The sequence below is a fragment of the Arvicanthis niloticus genome, chromosome 12 (genome assembly GCF_011762505.2).
Source record: "Arvicanthis niloticus isolate mArvNil1 chromosome 12, mArvNil1.pat.X, whole genome shotgun sequence".
Taxonomy (NCBI): domain Eukaryota; kingdom Metazoa; phylum Chordata; class Mammalia; order Rodentia; family Muridae; genus Arvicanthis; species Arvicanthis niloticus.
Window position 1 is genome coordinate 32,394,204 of NC_047669.1, and position 23,891 is coordinate 32,418,094.

A 23,891-nucleotide genomic window follows, 5' to 3' on the forward strand; every position below is an offset into this window, starting at 1 on the left:
CACATATAAGCCTAAATCTATAAGTATACTTGCTCAGTCTGTAGAATGTTACTTTTATGTATATGATTTCAGGGCTGACTGCTTGGTAGTAGATAACCAACTGTAGGGCTCTTCTCTGAGGAAGACTATTTGCAAAAGACTAATTTTTAATGTATTTTATGAGTGTTTGTCTGCATGTGTGATATATATATGATATATGTAATATAATATATATTACGTGAATTCCTAGTGCTGTAGAGGTCAGAAGACAGCATCAGACTGCCTGGAAGTGGAGTTACAGATGGGTGGGAGCTACCCTGTAGATGTTGGAATGAGACCCACACTCTTTATAAGAAGAGCATCTGCTTTAACCACTGAACCATCTCTTCATCCCCAAGAACATTCACTTTCCTGATGTTTCCTTACTCTGAATTTTGATATGAAGTATTGTATATGCCAAGGTTCAGGCCAAGGTTAAAATAAAACCCACTCACAGCTGCTATAAAATGCATAAATGCTCACAATAATCCTATTCAAATAAATAAGATGATGATAAAGTGGCAGTTTGTAGGAATAGTATCTGAAATACTTGAAAAAGATACTATTACTAAAAATTATTGAAGCTACAATTAATTTTTTATTTTATTGTACATTTACAATATACAAAATACAGATATGCCACTTTTAGTAAACTGGAATTAGTGAAGCAGAAAACACGTTCTATTGGAGTGTTTGTGAATAAACTAACAGTTAAATACATTATCAATAGTTGTACAAAATAGTATATATAACTTAAAGATGATAATTTGCTAATATCAAACAAATTTCTAAATATACCTGCTCTGTGATGAAACAAACTTATCCTAACAATTATATCTGAAGATACAAAATAACATACACACACAAAGCTATCTATTGTAGCATTATTAAAAGAATCCTTTGTAATTGAAAAATATAATAAAACCATACATTAAAATACTATGTACCCATAAAAACAAGCAAGAGAAGTCTGCATCCCAATCATGAACCATCTCCAGAACATTCTAGTAGAAAGGCAGAATATATAGCAGTATAACATGTTACCATTTTGTATAAGACAATGGTATAATATATAAAAACACATGTTCATATGAATATGCATTTTCTTGTCTGTGCTTAAAGAGCAAGAAGGCAAATCATTGAACATGTCATTATCTGGAGGTGGAGAAAGTCACTAGGAATTATATTTAGAAAGGACTCATTTACACTGTTAGTATTAATTACTGAAACCCCAGTGGACAGTCTTCCTGTAAAACATTCTGATGTAAACACTCAGGGCATTTAGTTAGGAATGGAATATTCCTGAAAAAAGCCTCCAGTCTTGCCAGAGAGGGAGTGCTGGGGATGCCCTGAATAGTCAGCATGCTCAACCTAACACCAGAGCCTCAAGTTTTGCAACAGGTTTTCACCAGGTGTATCTCACCCTATTCTGAAGCCAGTAACAGAGAAGCCACTACAGAACTCAGCTTTACAGATAAGTAGAACATACAGATAAGAGCCTTTGAGAATTTCCAACAAATATAAATATAGCCACTCCTAACACTTCGGGATGCTTCCAGTCTCTTTTTCAGTATTTTCTTTTCATACATGATATAGTGACATCCAGTATATACACAACATGAACTATACAGACATTATTATATTGAAATATATATTTACATATATTTACATATTACATATATTTACAATATAATAGTATATTGAAGTATTCATATGCATATACATACATATATAGCTGTCACAGAATAAGTGAAGCAAGGAGAGTGTAAGGAAGGATTTGATGCTTTCAATTATTCATTCAAAAAAGTTTTATCAAAATGTATAAGGTGATGCAAGCATTGACTACCTTGATTTAGTTGTTTCACAAGGCATCCATACATCAAACCATCCATTTAAATAATAAATAATGCAAGTTATTTATGTCGAAGTAAAACACTCTTTAGCTCTTTGCCTCCTAGAATCTGAATTCTCAATAAGCCTAGCCCTAGACCTGGCCCATGAATCTTTTCTGATTGTGAGCCACCTTTGCAGATTAAGTGGCTTCTTCCCTTTCCAATGGTTCCCCTTATCTTCTACCGACATCTCTGTACCTTACGCCTACCTTCATACCTGCAACCTAAGAAACAGGCCTATTTGTAACCAGCCTGTACCTAGTCAGTCATGTCCCTCCTTTCCCATCCTTCACCCCACCTGTTGCTATCTTGACACCCATAGACACAGCTCCACATATATGGCTTTTTTGTAAGCCATCTTTGACTGGTGAGATACTTTTTTCCTTTCCCATCCTTCCTTTCCTCTGCCTACTGCCATCTCTGGACCTACAGGCCATGCTTAAAAACAGGGGTTTGGGAGCCATCTTTGCCTGGTCCCATTAAATAGCTTACCCACCAGCCTTACCTGGCCTAACCCTGGTCACATAGCTCCTGCACTGGCTCAATCGAAAACAGGACAAATTCTCACATCAGACATATGACCAAAGAAAAGAAGTCCACATGGCAAGGACAAATAGTAAAACAAAACAAAAAACAACCCCAACACTCATAGCCAAGACAGCAGGTCTCTCCTCAAACCCATTAGTCTTACAGATGAGTTCTAAGCAAGGGATTAACTAATGAAGAAAATGTTACAAAACCAAACATTCATGCACCAAACTCTGCTGTACTTCATTTCATTAAAAGCACACAAATGGAATTAAAGACACAGATTAAAACAAACCCCCATCATAGTAGGTGATTTCAACACCATAATTTTCTAGTAGGTATGTCATGTGGACAAAGGTGAAACAGAGGAACCTTAGAATTAACTGAAATTTTACATCAAATGGACCTTACAAACACCTATGGAATATTCTACCTAAACTACACTCTCCTCAGTAATACATGGAACCTTCCTTAAAATAGACCACATGCTAGAATACAAAGCGAACAGATACAGAAAGCCGAAATAAACACATGTATAGTACTCAACCATTATGAAATAAAACTTAAAATCAAGGACAAACAAAAACAGAGTATGAACTCATGGAGAGTAAACAACTCATTACTGATTGGTGAATGGGTCTGAGAAGAAATCCAAATGTTCCTTAAACTAAGTAAGAACAAACTTGGGGACACAGTCACAGCCACCTTAAAGGGCTAGCCTTCAGAGCCTTCCTAGAAAGGGAGTGGATCCAGATGGGAGGGGGATGTGGGGAGGAACAAAGAAAACACAAATAAATGGCCTTATGATCCAATTCAAGTAGAAAAACAAGAACAAATCAAACTCAACCCAGTGGAAGGCAAGAAATAGTAAAATCTCAGACACCGAAGTTATATGGAGTGCTTTAAGAGAGTACTTTAAAACTCTATATGCCCAGCTGACTGTGCATGGCTAGGTACTGCTGAGCTGTGTGGGAACTCGGGGCCCTTCCACATGAGCCGTCAGCAATGACAACCTCTGCCCATGGGCCAGTCTGTTGCAGGGATTCTCACTGTTGAGGTTCTTGCTTCTCGGATGACTCATGTTTGTGTTAGGGTGACAAAAACATAAGCAGGATGTAATTTAACAGGGAAGACAGAAAGAGACCCAAGTGGGATGAAACATGATGAGGACTAAAGGATTTCTCCAAAAGAGGCAGAATGTAATAAAAAAGAACCCAATCACACCAGAAATAAAACATAAATATTTAGGTCTATTTCTAGGTATTTTAAGTACACAAGTTACTTAAAGAAGGAAAATATTATTTGTAAAGACGTGAAACATAAAAATCCCAGCTATCATCAAGGTGAATGTAAACATAATAAGCATCAGAAGTGTTCATGGGCATGCATACATAAAATCTAGAAATGTGTTCAATAAGTTATAAGTTAAATTTATCTGTGAAAAAAATTGTAGATGGTTTGGAGAAATACTTTATAGTTTTTAATATATTTCTATATATCTTTGTATATTTTTCTATACATCTTGATTGACATATATGTGTATATATGTGTGTAATATATATGTATATGTGTATATATACATATTTTAAATATAAATTTCTTCTAAATGTAAATCTTAGTTTTCAAAAATAAAATTTAACTGTGAATTGAAAAACAAAAACCTATATGCCATTATGTTGGAAAATCTCAGGGAAATGAATAGATTTTTTTTGACACACCCAAACTACCAAAACTAAACCAAGTAGAGAGGAAAACTGGAAGAGACTCAAAATAAAAAGGGGAATTTTAAATTCCTTAAAATTTAAAATTTTAAATTTTATTTAAAGCAATAAAAGGCCTTCTGACGAAAGAAAATCACAGGCTCATATGGTTTCACAGTAGAATCCTACTATACTTTCAAAGAACTACACACAATGCTTCTTAAAATACTTTTTAAAAAAAGAAATGGATAAAAGATTAGAAGGAACATAGGTAGCAAGGAAGGGAGGAAGAGAGGGAGGGAGGGAGGAAAAGAAACACACCCAAACTCAAAACTTGTTCTATAAAGCCAGTCTTACTCTAGTACTCAAACCAGGCAAAGACACAACAACAACAATAGCAACAACAATCAAAACTACAAACCAATATCCTGATATTGTCATAGATGCAAAACTCTTCAATAATATGCCATCAAACCAAATATAGGAACAGATCATGAACAGATCACTATGAAAAAGTTAGCTTAGCCGGGCGGTGGTGGCGCACGCCTTTAATCCCAGCACTTGGGAGGCAGAGGCAGGCGGATTTCTGAGTTCGAGGCCAGCCTGGTCTACAGAGTGAGTTCCAGGACAGACAGGACTACACAGAGAAACCATGTCTCGAAAAACAAAAAAACAAAAAAAACAAAAAAACAAAAAAAAACAAAAAAAAAAAGAGAAAAAGTTAGCTTTATTTCTGAAATTCCAGGATGGTTGGTTTAACAAATACAAGTTACTAAATATAATAAAACACATAAATGGACTTAGATATACCGCACATGATTATTTCAATAGATGCAGAAAAAGTCTTAATCAAAATCCAACCTGCTTTATAATAAATATCCTGAGGGAAATTAGATGGGAGGAAACAGACCTCAACAAAACAAAGGTTGCTTATGACAAACCCATTTTTTTTTTTAAATGGTAAAAAGAATGAAACAATCTCATTATCAACAGGAAGTAGCCCAGGCTGCCCACCATCCCCATTCCTTTTCAATGTTGCACTAGAAACACCAGCTAGAGCTGGTGAAAGAAAAGAGAAAGAAATTTAAAGGATACAAACAGCAGGAAAAGTCAAATCGTATGTAATTGTTGACTAACATGATATGTTATGTAAATGATACCCAAGACTTCACCAGAAAACTTCTAAAAACAATCAATAATTTCAGCAAAGTAGCAAGGTACAAAATCAACTACAAAACTCAGTAGTCTCATAAATGCTAGGGAGCTGTGAAGGTGCATCTGTGATTCCAGCCTGGTTAGGCAGAGACTGGATTCTGGCACAAGCTGGCTAGTGAACCCAGCCAAACCATAGAATTCTGAGCTTCACTAAGAAACCCTGCCTCAAAGATTAAGGTAGCAAAGTCATCAGAGTTGGAGGGTCCCCACATTAACCTTGGGCTTCTATTGCATATGCATCTACACAACACACACTCACACACACACGCACGCACGCACGCACGCAAGCAACGAAATACAATATCAAAGTCAAATAAAAGAAAAAAAAAATCAGAAAAGAAACTAGATTTTTCCCCACTAGCTGTCAGTTTTTCTGTTATAATATGCTACATAGTTGAAGGGCATTACAGAAAATCAGCCTCACACAGATATGTTGGGAAAGCCAGAGTCATTTCAATAGTCATTTCAGGTATAAGTGGAAAACTTGCACAGTACTACACCCTAACTGTGTCTTGGTACAAGTTTCTTAAGGTTACTCACTATACAGACTCTGAAGACTCATCAGTAAGCTCCATAGTGTTTCCTGAACGTGCAGAACATTTATACACATGCACCTAACATCCCCCACCCTTCAATTACACAACCTGTTCTGTATATTCTTACAATAGAAATATTACTCATAAAATTTTTTCATAAATTATTATCAATACAGTCAAAAGTTTTACAATTACTAATATTATCTGACAGATAACAATTTTACATGTATATAAACAAGGAGAAATATGAAAAGCCCTAGGTGGTTTTAGTGAGGGTCTGTCTACATGTTAATAACAACCACCTAGAAGAAGCCATAATGATTGGGGTGTGGGGGGTGTGGGGGCGGCTCCACTGCTGTTCACAATATTTGAGCTGTGTACAATACACCGAAAGAGAAAACACATGTTCCTCCAAAGAAAAAATTTCATTCCAGAACATAAGCAAACACTCCAGAGCACCTGTGTGGTTTCTGGGACTGACATTACCACACTGCCAGGCTGCATTAACGGGATGCCTACATTGTTCTGAAGTCTGGGAAGTCACTCTTTTAAAGTCAAAAGAAGAAAAAAGAAAAAAGATCTTGGCAAGAAAAAATTGATACGAGAATTTACTACAGTAAGTAAAGTAAGTAAATAGTAAGTAAATCACCACCAGCTTACAGTTTAATAAGAGAACACAAGAAAAATGTAATTATACATTTAAAATCTCAAAAATTTGAACTGGTTAAATAGGTCTCTACTTGAAATCACAAAATCTCAGATTTCAAATAAAACTATTAGACTTTTATAAGATTAAAATAATAATCCTTGACTGCATACAAACTTAACTTTTGTACATGACAACGCAAACCTATAAAATAGGAAATGAGGTATGACAAAGGACTATATTACATTAGAATTCTTAAAAAACAATCAAAATTCAAAACACAACTAAAAAACCGGGGGAAATGGGTACAAACCGGTAGTTTAGTATTTGGTAACTGATTATGAGGCTAGTGCTCTAATTCACCCGAGACGCCCTGGAAAACACCACACACTACAGGATGGAGAGGGAAGCCGGTGCTGCATGTTGTTTGTAAGACTTTTGTATTGATACTTTGGCTGATAATATGACACCTTCTGAAATGTAAAAACACAAAACAATATAGTAATTCTACTTCTTGGCATAAATTTCAGAAACATACAAGCATAACAAAATGCATAAATATTTTCAGTACAATTATGCAGCAAAAATAAGGATCTCATTGGGTGAGTTTTATGTATCAATGTAATGGAATATTTTGAAAGTTACCTAGAATGAAACAGAGATACACAAAGAGAGTCCAACAGGGACATACCAACTGTCAACAAATCCAAAGTTTCTGGTTCAAGCTAATTGAAATCATGTTCATGAATATTTATTTAATAACTCAGAGGACCTTGGTAATGGAAAACGCATTGGCCACTCTGAAATATACGGTATCATAGCTCTCTCTATGTTTTAAAATACCGCAGATAAAATATGAGCACATATAAAGTAAAGTCATGGAGAAAAGTGTGGTGGCCTTGTCGGGCATAAGTGGGAGAGGAAGCCCTTGGTCCTGTGAAGGCTGGATGACCCGGTATGGGGGACCTTGGTCCCATGAAGACTGGATGACCCGGTATGGGGGAATTTGAGGGGAGAAAGGTGGGAGTAAGTGAGTGAGTGAGTGGGTGGGTGGGTGGCAACACATCCTCACAGAAGCAGGAGGAGGGGAATGGGATAGGGGGTTTCTGCGTGGGGGGGGGGGAATGGGACAACAATTGAAATATAAATAAAATATCCAATGTGGGGGAAATGTGGTGGGAAATTTAAATCTAGGGGAAGGAAGTGGGATTCTTGAGGGTATGAAATGAAAAAGTATTTGCATACTTGATCTTTTTAAGTTTCTGTAAGATTGTAACATATTTTGTATGAAGAATATACTTGTGTATGAAGCATACAAGGAAAACAAACCATCAAAAAATGAGAATACACAGCATAATGTTTCAACCTTGTATGATTCATAAAATGAAGAACACTCCTGTCAGATGTTCATCTAGGGAGAGGACACACTGGTGGACTTAAGTGCTCTTTGCCTTCAGACAAGACAGCGTTTTTGATTTCCTGAGTTTCTGTACCACCACTTCAGACATCTCTGTAGGAAGACACTTGCCTCTCAAGAAGAAGAGTGTCTCTTCACAATAGCAGGCTTTGTTTTTCTCTCAGGGATTAAGGCAGGTACTACCACCAAAGTAATTCCTCATCACTGCAGACAAGCATATATGGGTAGGAATCGCTTTTTCATAGTTTTCCGAAGAAAACCACCATTGAAAAGGTCAGCACAAACTGACACACTACGGAGAGTCACACTCATCATAAAGATTCCACAATGCTAACTGATGGATCAGAACTTAATGTTGGATTATTGCTGATCTAAAGTCAAATTATCATACACTATCTTTAGTCCCCTTACAGCCTTTCACAGCCACTTCTGCACTAGACTTGGTAGTCCTGTGTCTAGAGCTCCTGTGATGCATTACCATCATAGACCACTAGTTCCACCAACTCAAACGTATGACCACCATTGCACAGCCTGTGGTACCTACAGTCGGGATGTCTGCTGTAGCCTTCTTTATGTTTCCACCAATGCATTCGAAAATGTGTCTAAATTGAAGACTTATGTTGGTTCTAGACCTTGTTTCTATATTGGGGCATGTCGTTTGGGGCTACCCCGTTTCTGAGCTGTGGGCATTTATATTTGGCTCATGAATAAACTATCTCTTATCGCCTTTGAGGAGAGAATGGTGTTCAATGTTGACAACAGCTCTTCCTTAAAGCCAGGTTAGCCTTCTGGGAACATGAGCTCTTTGGTACAAGCCCTACAGCTAAATAATGATTTCAAGTAGAAATTAATGAATTTAAAATTTATAAGTTATCTTTTGAATCAGACCAGGGTCATCATAAACTTACAGATCTCTTAGTAAAAAAAAGAAACAATTATAAGCTTTGCATTTTGATGTAAGAGTCAAACATCCATACAATTAGTGTATCTTGTAATGTGTGAGTCATAATAAATTATCTTTCCAAAAGTTTTAACTATTTCTAAAAGCATTTTTAAAGAATGAATGATATGTCTGATTTCATGACCAACACAAGTTCTGACTCTCTTAGGCAAGATTTAGCTTTATAATTAGAAGAAAATATTGCTGACTAATGCTTTTGACTGCTTGACGTGAACGGAGAAAAGGAAATCACTATGCTAACTGGTTGCTTACTTCATAAGGACCAATGCTGCTCAATGTTTACAAGGTATTTTCCCAGCAAACTTCCTTCAACAAAAGGTTTTGACTGCTATGCAGTGTGTTCTTCACTTCTGCCCAGGATTGTTCCTGTTACTAAACTTACTACAATCAAATTACTCTTATTATTACCTGAGTAATTTATCTCCTACCTCCCAAACTGAGCCACCCTGAAAGCTCTCTCCTTCACTGACAGCTCAAGTCATCAGGAAAGAACACCTTCCTTTTGTATGTATGCATATGGTGTCTTAAAGTGTATATTAACAGTTGTAAAACCCAACACATATGACCTGAACCACTATTTTTAATTCAGGCTACTATAAACAGTCATCTTGAAAATAGAGAATAAACTATATGTAAACTGATTTTCCTGACAAGACTTAAATAAGATTCAATTAATCTTCTTCTAAGGAAGCTAAGATTAGTATCCTGGACAAAATTCTTAAAACAAAGTTTGGACACCCACAGATTAAGGCAGGAACCCTCTCTAGAATTTAGCACCTCTAGTCAAGGGGTCTGTAGGCACTTCATGCTATCCCCACATTAATTAATTAATTAATTTACTTATTTATCCTGCTAAGACAGCAGTACATGGCAGGGTGCTTCACACTCCTGCCCGCCCCATCGCTGCTTAGCAGCAGTCTGACTAAATGGTCAGGGAAGGAGCAGACACTGAGAGTCTCTCCACAGAACCATTCCTTTCCAGTGTCCTGACCAAATTAAGTGCTCTATATATTCAGACTGGATACAAGGTAAATATCAAAGGCATATCTTTTAAGGAAAATGGATGATTCCACAGGCATATCCAAGAAACAGAGTGAGAACCCAACACACTATATGTATAACAGGGAAAATGGCAGCAGAACAAACCCAACAACACCTATAATTGAGATGAAAAGAATTCAAGTACTTGGCCTTATCTTTCTCCAACACCAAGCAAAGACAATACCCGGGTCCAGACAGCAGACAAGTGTTGCACCTGCACATGAGCTACTGGACACTGACTGCAGCATCACAGCTAAGAGTCACCACAGACGTAACATGACAATACAATACTCATTTTCAGAAGCTTAAGCTGGAATGTATACCGCCTGTTACCAAGCAAAGAAAGGCATGCTGGAATGGAGAAGGCTTTCACACTGAGAAGAAGCAAAGGTGAAATGCAGTGCTCCCAGAGCCAGGTCTACGGCATTCCACAGACACTCAAGCTCTCTACGCCTTATCCACATAAAGGATGCCCATTTTTACAGTGAATCTCCAGGTTAATACCACTGCATCCCAATCAGTCTCTAACCGCAGCTCCTAAGGCCACTGGAGTACCAATTCCCTTATTCACAGTAGCCATCACTTTCTTACTAACTTGCACACAAAGTCTGACTGATCACTCACTCATTTCAGAGGAATACTTGAACATGTTAAGAATCTTATGTTGTTACAAAGGAGCGTGACAATGCTCTGAAAAATTAATACAAATAGGATAGGATTTTTAAAAAATTTATTCACTTCAAATTTTGCAATGGGATCTCCAGTAGCCCAGGCAGACCTCGAACTCACTGTAGCCAAGGCTGACTTTAAGCTTCTAGTCTTGCTCCAGCCTCTCAGGCGCTGGGGTTGCAGATGCGTGCCACAACAGCTGGGCAGATTTTTAGACGCTAGTTCGGGTGATTTTGAGTGTCTTCATGAACACGTACCTGGCACAGAAGGTCTTTCTGAGGGAGAGAAGGAATTCGTTCTTCGTATACAGGGGGTGGCTTATGTGTAGGTGGAAGGTCGATTCTGCGTTCAAAATAGTAAACAGAGATGGGGGACCATCGGGGAGAAAAAAACATGGGTCTCACAAATCTGAAGGGTATTTTTTTCAGCCTATAATAATACATAATTATTATACTTTGCATGCTTATTTCTGTTCTGTTAATCTTTCAAGAAAGTAAGTCAGCACTATTTCCAGTACCTAATGCCAAACTAACTTGTTCACATTAAAGAAGTAATTCAAATACAATGAAAATTACTATTAAACAAGTCATCTTGTGCATAATGTCTTCTGACCTTTGCTGTATTTTTACCTTTGATTATGCAGACAAATATTTTAAAGCTGGCTTTTTTAAAGGGTTTTATTTATGTATCTTACATGTCTGCCACATGTAAGCAGATACTCATAGGTCATAAAACCATTAATTATAAAAGAACTCCAATATTACATTTGACCAAATTAAAGCATCATTTTACCATCTTTTATTCATAAAAAGTAACTTTCCACTACTAAAAAATTATAAACATGTATAGCACCACTTAGCTAAGGAAACAAGGGCATATGGGACCAGTAGCATGCTCATGGAAACAGCACCAACTACATTATAACAGGGTCTACAATCTAGAAAGACCCGTGCAGTGACTATGAGAGACTAAAGAAGTATTTGGTTTCTGAGACAGGGTTTTCTCTGTGTAGCTCTGCTTGTCCTGGAACTCACTCTGTAGACCAGGCTGGCCTCCAACTCAGGAGATTCATCTGTCTCTGCTGAGTGCATGGAATTAAATGCACACAGCAGAAGCACCCAGCACCTCAAAGCATATAAAAGGAATGTCCCATTTCAATGCCAACCTCAAGCCCTCATGGAACAACAGATTGCCCAGGAAACCCCACAGTTCCGTTCTGAATATAACCATGCAAAGTATGAAAGGTATCATCCAGCTAAATTACTGAGAGATAATGACAAGATTAAAATGAAATAACGTATTAGTCATTCCATTCTATAACAAGGTACAATATTTATAATTCAATCTCAGTGATTAGGCCAAAAACTATTTATTCTTTACATGAAAAGATACTTATTTTATAATTTACTGCAACAGCATTTTTTTAAGGAAAAAGCTTTAAAATCCGAGTCTTTAAAAATAACTCGATAGTTTAATTTTATCCATATGTAAGACAGGCATATAATCAGTTAAGATGAAGATGTTTTAAATATTGAAACCAGTACTTTAAGGCCTGAATTCTATTCGGTTGGACAACAAGAGCTATCATTATGGTGCATTTGGAAAGATGCCTAATGCCTGTGAATGAGGAGCTGCTGCCTCACAAGTCTCCAGCAGCCCTGTCAGGATCATTTGCTAGGATGCTGCGGAAGATGCTCTGATGGAATCACAGTCAACTAACAGGGGGGCAACACTACCCTTATCTCTATCTGTTGAACACTGGATAAAAGTATGTAAACGTAGACACAAAGGATGATGGAAAAATGGATGGTCACAGCCGAACACAAGCAAGACTGTTACCTACACTTTGTCAAGATAGGACGGTCTCTTTTTCCGCGGCGTCAGCAACACAGTCACAAAGACAGCGATGATGAAGAGGGCCAGGACAGCTCCAATCACAGCTCCAGCCACTGCTATGGATGAGCTCTGCTTAAGCGGGATGTCTGTTAAGTAACAGAAAAGCTTTTCAAACAACTTTGAAGAGTTCTTAAAGCCGCATGCTTTAAGTTTTACAGTGCTCAATGGTTATTTGATTGAATTATGATATCCAATAATTAGAGGACTACAAATTTAATTCATCAATTTTAGGAATGGTAATACCCTTCTATTTTCTTAAGCACCCCAGCTGTGCTTTACTCAATTTATGTAAAGAATATCTCCAATCAAGCATTACTGAGTTAATCTATCCTCTATGATCAAAAATTGTCTAAAGAAAAAAATCATAAATGACACTTTTAAATTTTCATTCTAACAGGTGATAAAAATAACCAGTTGACTATTAACAGACACACTTACCATTTTTATTCTATTAAGATAAAAAAAAAAAAACACTATTAAAATAATGTAGTAAAGCATTGCAATGGTGGTGCATGCTTTTAATCCTCAGCACTTGGGAGGCAGAGGCAGGCAGGCAGACCTTTGAGTTTGAGGCCAGCCTGGTCTACAAAGCAAATTCCAAGAGAGGAAAGACTACACAAAGAAACCTTGTTTCAGGAAGGAAGGAAGGAAGGAAGGAAGGAAGGAAGGAAGGAAGGAAGGAAGGAAGGGAGGGAGGGAGGGAGGGAGGGAGGGAGGGAGGGAGGGAGGGAGGGAGGGAGGCAGGCAGGCAGGCAGGCAGACAGAAAGAGACAGAGAGAAGATAGAAGAGAGAGACAGAGAGAGAGACAAAGAGACAGAGATTTAAAAGAAAGAATATTTAAGGGCTAAACAAAAAATTACAAATAAACGATAAAATGTGATCGTGTATATTGTAATGAACTTTGTAAGAAGGTTTTAAAGTAGAATATTTCAAAATAGTACACACATCAACTCCTGCTAAGGAGTTAATATACATCAGCATCTCATACAAATTTTAAAAAGGGTGCTAACATTGATAAACTCAGAAAGAATGGGATCACTAGAATTCAAATGTATTAAGTAATACCATTATATGTTTTACTTTGCTAACTCTAGCCTTATGAAATCCAGCCACCCAATTCTGTGGAGAGATTCCTAAGTGTCTTCATACCCATTTTCTATTGTTTTGTTTGTTTTTTGAGACAGGTTACCACCATGTGTCTCAGGTTAATCTGGCACTTGCTGTATAGCTAAGGATAACTTTTAAGTCCTGATCCTAAAAGTCAGAGGGACCTTCTAAGTGGGGATTATAGGCATCTGCCACCTTACCCAGTTTATGTGCTGCTGGGGAACCAACCCATTTCTGTGTATAAGTATGTACTCTGCCAAATCAACTCCACCCTCAACCTATAAACTTGATCTGTTTTACTCTTCTACCCAGTAAGGTAGATAGCAAAAATGCCACTTTATAAGGACAAAGTTCTAAGGTAGCCTGCCCACAGCCATCCAGTTAATAAGCAGTAGAGAATGAAGCAAAACACTGGGCTTGAGACCTGAGTCTCCGGCCTACACTCTTCATCAGATTTTGGGGTGGGGTAGGGTGGGAAGCAACAGCTAATACAGGTTTGCCCTTTGGCTCCCTAGGGGAAATCAAAAGATGTGTTTATTAGCATGCTTTAGATACATGCCTTAAATCCTTGCAATTACAATTTCAGACCAGATAAGACAACTGAAATGGAATCGGTGCACTAGCATGTTGGAAATGTTTTATTAAATCACAGCACTCGGGAGGCTGAGGCATGTCTGTTCAAGACCAGTCTTGATCACATGGGATTTCACATGGCTGAAAGGTTTTTACTTTCTATAATTTTCTTTAGCAAACTAACAGCATCGCTTACTAGTGGGTAACTTCATTAGCTCCATTTTAGACTGAAACTCTTACCCTTCACGGCAAGTCATCCATTTGAATAAACTGTCAGTGAATACAAATAGACAGAGAGGAAATCCCAGGTGGTTATGCTCAAACTAAAACTTTTAACATAGCTGACATTATCAACCTCTGTTCATCAGTCTAGTTGCTAGCTCTCAATTTGATAGGTAAGATTCAAAAATGTGTCCCTGCAGTCTAGAGTACTTAGTGCTTGCAAATGTGAGAGTTGGGATAACTACATGTTTTGCTCAAAATATAAATTGTATTCTCAACCACTACACTTAACTATAATGTGGATACACATACCGTCTGTGGTGACAGGCCACATAAAATCATTTTAAGGAGTTGGAGCAAGGCCAGCCACCTAAAAGCAGTGGCAGAAATAAAAGCCCAACTGCCAAACTTGGTGTTTATTATAAACTACCTCTCCTAAACATGTGTTTCAGCTGACAAGGGTAAAATGGTAGGGCCATAGAATTTAAAATTTGCCAACTTTTATTTTATAATGATGTTCAGAGGTCAATGAGAGTAGTACTTCCAAAACTCTTTTTCAAAAGTTCAGGTTACTCTTGAGTTTGAGTGTAAACTAAGATTTTTTTTCAGCCCACATATCATCACAAAACCGTTTCATTTCACATGGGTAAAGTTGATGATAAATACATGTTATGCTTGCTATTTTCTTTCCTGATTAGTTTAATAATTAAGGGGGAAAAAAGGATACAGCATACTTAAGGATAGTCCAATGTTTGAAGGATATAAATTGTTGAGTTCTGCAGGAAATACAAAGGAAGACATAAAATCTTTTGCACTCAAATCTAAGTAATTTTGGTAGAAATTTCAGAATTTGGTTAAAAAAATATTTCAGATAAATGCACAGCCACTACACAGACTGTTGGCACTGTGCCCATGAAAAGGTTTAGTGCAAAAGTAAAACTTGGTGTTTTTACACCTAAGTCAATGGCCTGATGAGCATCTTATCACCAAGGAAGATGGTCAAAAAACTCAAATATTTTAAGTGACAGGAAACAACTGTTACCATTTTACCATGAAATATGGTATAATAAAGATCTCTCAAAATGACAGATTGCTATCACAGCAGTTATCTGATCTCATATTTGCTGCAGACTTACTCCCTCATCTAAAAGAAAAATGACCATGTCCTAGATCTCAAAAATATACCTCCAGTAATTAAAGATACCAAGTGTACATCTTCTCAATGTTCGAAAACCAACCAATACATACTGAACTCAAGAAAAACATGCATATATTAAATAGCATAGATATCAAATATAGTTAGTTTTGGTTTTAGTATCAATCTTTTACTTACTCTCATACTATATCAAACTCTTATTACCAATTTTTCCCATAAATAATCCTTCAGTTTTCAGTGCTGAGGTCAGTGAGACCTTGTACATGCCGAGCCCGTGATCTACATCTGAGCTACACTGCCAGTCAGCCAGTCTTCATTTTTCAACAGTTCCCTTTTGTCCTCAACATGATAACCAAGCTTGTTTCTATGTAACACTTCATCTCACTGTTTTTGGGTTTTGTTGTTGTTGTTTTCACATTTAACTCAGGTCAGTTTCAGCTGTTCATTCAATGAATGACCAGACACCTATTTGCCAAGCACTGTACCAACTCTAGGAATACAAGGGTAAACCGTAACACTGGTCCTCACAAGAGAAACAGTCCCAAGATGAGGTCATAGAAGTCATAAAATCTGCAGAGGCCGATAAAGTACAAAACTAGCACTTATATTTAATACACACTTAATAGTGATAGAAATATAAATCAGTGACAGTGCTTTCTCAGAATGAAGAGCCACACTCCCCAGTCATTATTAGCAAATGACCACCCACCACCTCCAAGGAGAAGCAAAGAAAGCAGCAGTGGTTAAAAAACAGAAACAAACCATAACCTACACACAATACTTGAGCTGGTACTGTGAGCCTGATATGATCCAAATGTCAGCTGCACACCCAACACTTGGGGCCTCACACGGGGGAAAGGAGTGGAGGACTTCCCGACCAACTGTGAGCTGCAGTGCTTCCCCAAGCCCTTCACCTGCGTGTTCCTTATTCGTATCATCAACATGTATGACACACAGAGGTAGGCCGACTGACCCAGTATTCATTTTTAATACGAAAAACTGTAAAGGAGGATTTACATGGGTAGCCCATGTACCAACTGAGCACCTAAGCAAATGAGATTACCAGAACTCGTCTGTGATAACACGCTTTTACACATAGCATACATGTTCCTGCAAAAAGAAGCAGCGTAATGAAGGTACCACACAAGGCAGGTAAAAGCGCAACCAACATCTTACTCAAAACACAAACTTCCACCAATTAGCTATCGTATTAAAAATAAAACCATGACACTCTAGTATGCTGTGATGAAACAATAAAAAACAATTCAGGTGTCTCAAGAGACCAAATAAATATATTCTATGTGTTAATTGCACTCATACTAAATCTGTGAAGGGCTAAGAGTAGCACACAGTAGGTAAGTTTGCTGCAATTGGCAAGACACTGAATATACACATCTATTACCGAAAGAAAAGCTCTCAAACTAGCCACTGTGATCAATTCATTCAAGTTTTCAATGACGTAGTCCTTCCATGGGAACTGAGTTGAGTTTGAGAACACCTCATTAAGCCAAGTATCAAAAGATATGAACCATAGAATAAGGGTGGTTTTTTTTTTTTTTTTTTTTTTTTTGGGTAAATGATTGAATCAAAAAGTCTAAAAACCAAGATTTTAAAAATGAAGCACATTTAATCATTTTTAAATATCATTTTGTGAGAAAAGGTTAACTTTTTAAAATGAAGCACATTATGTATCCCAAATAGTGACAATTACACTGACATTTAAAAGTATTATTTATCACTTAAAATGTCCAGTTCAGACTATTTTCAAATACATACAACTGAGTTGCTCTAGAAGCACAAATATACTTGGAATACATACTAATGTTAGCTCATGTTACAATCAAGAGTTTTCACTGATCTACAAGGTAGACAAAAAGTAATAAAATATAAATCTGGGATACATACAGGACGACAGGAAAGACACTTGTTAATTCTGTTGCACTATCATAAATAGACCATTTGAGACACACTTATATGGACTGGTTCCCGGTGTGGAAAGGAAAAGCATGGACAGAATTATTCGTGTTATCAGGCACGCTGCAAGGAGAAAGCAGTCAATACATCTAAACATCAGAAGGCCCTCTGTTACTGTGTCTGCATTGAGGACCAAACCATTGCCAGTGTCAGAGCAGAAAGCAAGTACTATGAGCCTCTTGGTGGAAAAAATGCATCATCTCCTACGAAGCAACCTGCGCACACAATGACTCGTGAATGCGAGCAAGGCTCTAGATCTTACCAACAACTTAGAAAGATGCAGAGGATGCACTCAGGGTGCAATGGAACGATCAACACAGGGAAACTACAAGAAAATAAAGCCATTTTTAGAATAAAAAGACAGATGGGAGAAAACTTCTGGCATGTCGGCCAGAACACATGAAAAGGTATTTCTAAAATTACAATATACAGAACATACTTGGATCCTAATCAAAACTGCTAAAAAGTAATGGAAATGCGAATACTTACTGCTTGAAATTAGAGAAATATTCATTTTTGGTATAATAAAGATACCATGGAATCTCTAAAAAAAAAAAAAAGATACTCTGGCTGATTTTTAGAACAATCTTTATCTTTTAGAATGGATAAGGATTGACTACCAATGAGGTCATGACAGAAGGGGTGACGGGCTTCAAATGCAACATCAGTGACAGTGACCTGGTAATAACCAAAGTGGTGACTTAGAAACAAGCAAACAAACAAACAGACCTAGAAGTAGGTTTTCCCTGAGACATTTCTGATAACTGAAATGGAATAATTTCTGTATTGATGCATGTAAGGAAATAAGGCTTTGGATTGTTGTCAAGAATTAAGATGACTTCTGCAGCACTGTCACCATTCTAATGCTAACTGTCTTTGCTGTCATCATGGTGTGCAGCTACACAGGAATGCTACTTTCTTGCCATGATGAAGGAAGCTTTACTCTTTCAAACTGTGACCAGTGTTACCTACTGCCAAATCCCAATTACATACATAGAGTGCAACCTTTTGTAAAACTAGGTTGAGTCTCACTACTTATTCTCATGTTTTAAAAATCTGGATGTACCATAATAGAAGAAAATAGACATATGCAAGCAGAGAAATGTTTAAAACATCCAAGTTGGGATACACTGACACTATTAAGAAGGTGCTCTCATAAATGAATTCTTATGTGTATACCATGAAGTGAACAAAACAAATGGTATGCCACTGGAAGAAATTGGCTGTTTGTTCAAAAACAGCTTAGAAAAATATGTACCATTATTAAAAATAAACAGTAAACAGGAGGTTGATTATAAAGTGTTATTTATATTCAAAACAGTTCGTAAGCAGTAAGTAAACACTACTAAATGGCAAGCTAAGTATCTTTTGAAATGAGCTGATTCAAAATAAGAACCAACTGATCTCTACACACAATGGTTTCAGGATTCCAAAACGTCAAACGATAGTGATGCTCAAATCCCTAGCAATCTACTAGATGAATATAACCTGTACATATCCTCCTATGTACTTTTATCTTCAGATCATTTAAGACACCTCATGAATTGTAAATCCTGTGTAACCGTTGTATGTAGTGCTTAAGAAGAGGTGACATAAACAAGTTGGGTGTTTGATGCAGATGCAATTTTTCATATATTTCTGAATAGCATTGATGATGAACATACTAATAGGTACTGAATACGTGGTAAAACCAAACTGCACAATGGTTAACATATCAATGCGGCTAACGTCTACTTATAGGCACTGTCAAAGTTTACTTAACTCTATCTTTAACCTGATATTAGTCATTTGTGAAGAGAGATGAAGTAGATCCTAATTCCTATGATCCCGAATAGCATTTTAAGTGTTAATTGAAATGAAGGTGGGTTATGCATACATGAAATAAAACACAGGCACAGAAGCTCATATGAGAATAAGGAAAATAATAGAGAACGTAGTTACTAAATATAATACTGTACACTTCTAAAGTGAAAGGCTTTTGTTTGAAAGTCTATTTCGTGATTTACTGCATGGCAATGAAGGCCATCACATAGTAAGTAAGTAATTTGGCAAAAAAAAAAAAAAAAAAAAAAAAAAAGTATTACTGGTTAAAACTGAAGAAAACTGAACCCAGTGTCAAAAATCATCTGAGAAATACGGCCCCTTTCTGACAGGTCATTTCCAATAAATAAGTAGGGAGAAAATCTGTTTAAATTCTAGGTTAAAAATTCAGTATGTGTGCCATTTTTTTCTCTCTCATATTTTATGTTATTACCTCCATATATGACCTACTATATTTATATACTTTAACAGTCTTTATCAAAATCACATCAAATATTTTTTGCATATGACATGGCTACATTGTTGTCAAATTCTGCACTTATTCTAAGTCCTATAATCCCTTAATGCAAAACGTGTAGCTAAAGTTTCTTCCTAAACTTTTCACACATGGATGACTATCAACAGCAACAGTTACTACTAAAAAACTTAATGGTTCTTTATATAGAGATGGCTGTGTGTGTGTGTGTGTTTGTGTGTGTATGTACGTGCACACACGCGTGCGTGGCAGGGGAGGGACACACACAGAGCTCTTATCAGGCACGTGGTTAAATACTAAATGTTTAAGTATAATCAAGTACTATTTCATAGTTAATTTGTAGCTTATGGAAGATTAGTGTATTTTAATAAATTTTTATAGGAAAAAACCCAATTTGTATTATTGAAATATTTTAACCAGTAGGAAAGAATCCATGAAGTAAATATAAAAATGTAAAAACAGTTCAAAACATATCAAAGTAACAAAAGTAAACATGACCTCTATAGAGTAAAAATTATCTTTCGAATTTTCTAAGGAGCTGTGATTTTTATATACCTGACAATTAGCTGCACATATCACCTGCATTCATGTGAATGCACGTGTTCACAGACAACCCCCTATGTACAGTGTACATACATAAAGCTTTTATGAGCAAGAGTGCAATGCTTCCAAAAGCCTTAAGCACCAGTGTAAGATTCCTAGAACCTGCCGAGCCTCTAGCATGACAAACGATCCAGATTATGGATACAGACTACATTAAATACTTTATAGGTTTTGAGATTGCCTTTTGCCCACAAATCAAACAAAATGCCTAAAACTAGCTTCTTAATAGACAAACCATGAAGGGAGTTCATCATCAGTAGGTATCTGTACTTCAGTAACATACTTCTTAACGTTATTAACATTGCTAATTTCTTTTAGATTAGATATTCAAGTTGAGATTTATATAAAAGCCTAAATGTGATCATTCTGCTCGGACTCATACAACACATCAAAACCCTACTTCTCAAGATAAATTCTTTGATCAAAAGAGCAATAAATTCTTATCTTTCATGGAAAGAAATTTTAGACCAATTTTTCTTGTGGCTTATATCATTATTGATAATTAAATAAAGTTAGTTTTGTCACAGTGTATTATTACTAAAGAGTGTACTTCTAATGATTTGAACTAAGGTGTCTGTATACTAACTGGTTAAATATATTAAAACATTAAAGATGATTTATTGGTGGACTAACTGTACTTCTTAATCTATTATTGCCTTATAATACATGTTGGGGTAGAGCTAATTTTAATAACACTGCTAAGGAAAAACAGTGTCTAATCATTCAGAATAAAGCTTTCACTACTTGCAATAGCTTAGGAATATGCCACAATTCTGTCTTCTATATGAAATATATATAATAAAAATCTATTTTATATATATGTATATATAATTCACACATATATATGATTGAAAGAGGATTGGGAGTAGGTGGGTGGTAGAGTTAAGTGCACCTAATTTAGTTTTTTATTAAAAATAATTTATCTATTATGATTTATTTAATAATATCTTCAATGTCATGGCAAGACACTGGATCTACATGATCCTTTTCCCCAATCAGTTTTTCAACTGATAGAAAAACATTCTTCGGGCCTTAAAGCAGTTTCCATTATCATAATTTTAAGAACTCTACTGCAGAATTAATTTACCATACAAAGAATATTAACATTGGAAGATTTATATAACATCTCCTCTGAAGTTACATGATTCTGGAAAGAATATAGTTAATGAGCTATGTGAAACAAATGAACAAAATAAACCCCCAAAAATCTCATGATATGTTTCCAGTTTTAATTTGAAAAAAAAAAAAAAAAAACAAACAGATAAACAAACCAAAAAAAGCTTGAAAAATATACATACATTTAGGAGAAAATGAAGAAAAATAGGAGAGGTTGCCAATATTCATCAGCAAGTGTTATCAATGACGGGTTCTGTAATTAAGATTTCTCTAATGAAACCTCAAGTTTCAAAGTTTATTTTAATATTGTTTTGTACACGTACCCGTTTGAACAATGCTAACATTAAATAACTAAAACAAGAAAACCTAGAAAACTCTTTGTATAGGTTCCTGGCTGGAACAGCTCACATCTAACTCAGGCACACAAACAGACTCAAACACCCTCTCTGTCCTGTACCACGTTTTTATCACTATTCATATGCTTAGCAAATGAAGCACTAAAAATAAGGTTAATGCTTCGTGTACCAAAACCATGTTCACAAAACTACTAAAGAGCTTTCTTCCAGAGATGAGAACATTAGTAATAACTGTGTCAGGAGGCATTTATTTTATTACTCTTGCATGTATTTTGGACAAAAATATTGAACAGCTCCTTATGCTCTTCCACACATCATATTCACTGAGTTTATGGCCACAGTTTTAGTGCAACAAAATATCTTTGAAAAGCCACTCTACAGTAATTATGGCAAGGCTCATTTAAATGCAGAGGTAAAGATCCTAGCTATATAGAAACTTAGAAAATAATGTTTGAAGATGAAAAGATACTCCACCAGGATGAATGATTTTAGTATACTAAAAATATATAAGCATTTCTTGAATGACTTTTACTGTCAATTTTGATGGAGTATTCTTAGTGGTGATAAGTTTTGAGAGGTATATGTTACACAATCATTATATTTGAGATTATAGTCTTAGGTAAATACTTAATACACAATGCCAAGGTAGTTTCATTTTTTTCTGTTTTTAATTTTTGTACCAAAAACGTCATACATTTAACGTTGACATCTTTCTTACCTGTGTGCCTCAGACCAATAAAGTACTCTGCATTAGAATTTAAATCTTGAGACAGTAGTATAGCAGTGAAAAAACTGTAAAGCAGCTCAGATACATTGAACCCAGGTTTTACATTTTCATTTGTCAGATCAGAATATAAAAAGTAAGCTCGAAATCAACTTGAAAAAGCTTATTCTTCCTCAAGAAAAAGTATGAACAATCTGAAAATGATCAACTAGTATGAATGAAGCATTGTACATAGTGAAGTCACATTGGTGGCTGTTAGACATACCACTCCCTCCTGGAAATTACGGAACCATCTACATGGGAAACTAAATCATCTTCGGTTTCATTATAGCGTTCATCACTGACGAACTTCATTCCCATTTTTAGATCTTCGTAATAATCCATCGGTCTTTCAAACCTAGTGAGATTCTCTACATTATTCCACTGAGTTTTCTCAGGCTCTTCTAAGTAGTCTTTACGTATCAGGTTGTTCACTGGGTTTTTGTTTTCCTTTTTTACACTGTCTGGATAAGAGTCAAGCTCATCCTGTTGAAGAACATCGATTTGCGATTCTTTTTGCATGTCTGATGGTGGAATGTAGTTTTTGGCAAAGTAGTCTCCACGAAACGTCCGTCGTCGCCTATAGCAGAATACTCCAGCCAAAATGCTCACAAGCACTATGAAGAGAGCCCCACCCACTACACTAGCAATGATGGTGCCAATTGTGTCATCCTTAAGTGTTGCCAAAGTTGACAATGGAAAGGGCAATTTTTTATGTTCTGTTGCTAGATCCTTGACGTCAGCAGTTGAGGAGTGCCACTGAGCTGTAGGCTGAAGGGTGGTGGTAGTAGGAGGATCTAATAGAAACAGCAGATAGACAAGACACAGAAAGGCAAACAATGTCAGTGGGGCTGACTCAGCAGCAGGTGAAAGGCAGCAGTTAATGAATACATGTTCAAATAACAATAGTTTTTCATTCTTAATTTAGGATTAAAAAGTAGTATTACTGAACAAATACTTTTAAAAAAATCGTGACACTTTAATCTGTGAAGTGAGTGGTGTGTGTCAGAAGTTATTCGATCCACACATGAGGACTGCATGCTATAAGGCATGGGTTACTGTTTCAATGTAGAGTATTACCTAAGTGCTCTATGCATGGCTGGCTCAGGAATTAACATACAAAATCTCAATTAAATCAAAAATTCCAAATGTGTAGCTTGTTAGTCAGTACCAAAAGGAAATAAAAATAAAAACTGACAAGAGAT

The 23,891-nt window shown here is 36.3% G+C and overlaps 1 protein-coding gene across 9 annotated transcripts in view; it reads right to left on the bottom strand.

Annotated features, from left to right (window-relative positions):
* The window catches only part of Nectin3 (nectin cell adhesion molecule 3), an 88,239-nt gene that overhangs the window by 21,122 nt on the left and 43,226 nt on the right, over positions 1 to 23,891 (bottom strand). For 2 of the 9 annotated variants that reach the window (XR_013113595.1, XR_013113597.1), the window contains 3 exons: positions 22,642 to 23,483; positions 12,467 to 12,605; positions 10,668 to 10,965 (listed from right to left, as the gene is read on the bottom strand). Coding sequence is in view for 6 of the 9 variants with exons in the window: in XM_034515222.2 (XP_034371113.1) it covers positions 22,903 to 23,483 (581 nt within the window). In the remaining 3 variants the exon portion in view is untranslated. Of the gene's footprint in view, positions 1 to 10,667; positions 10,966 to 12,466; positions 12,606 to 22,151; positions 23,484 to 23,891 lie in introns of those variants that run through there. The other 7 variants (XM_034515222.2, XM_034515223.2, XR_013113596.1 and 4 more) reach the window with 6 other exon arrangements.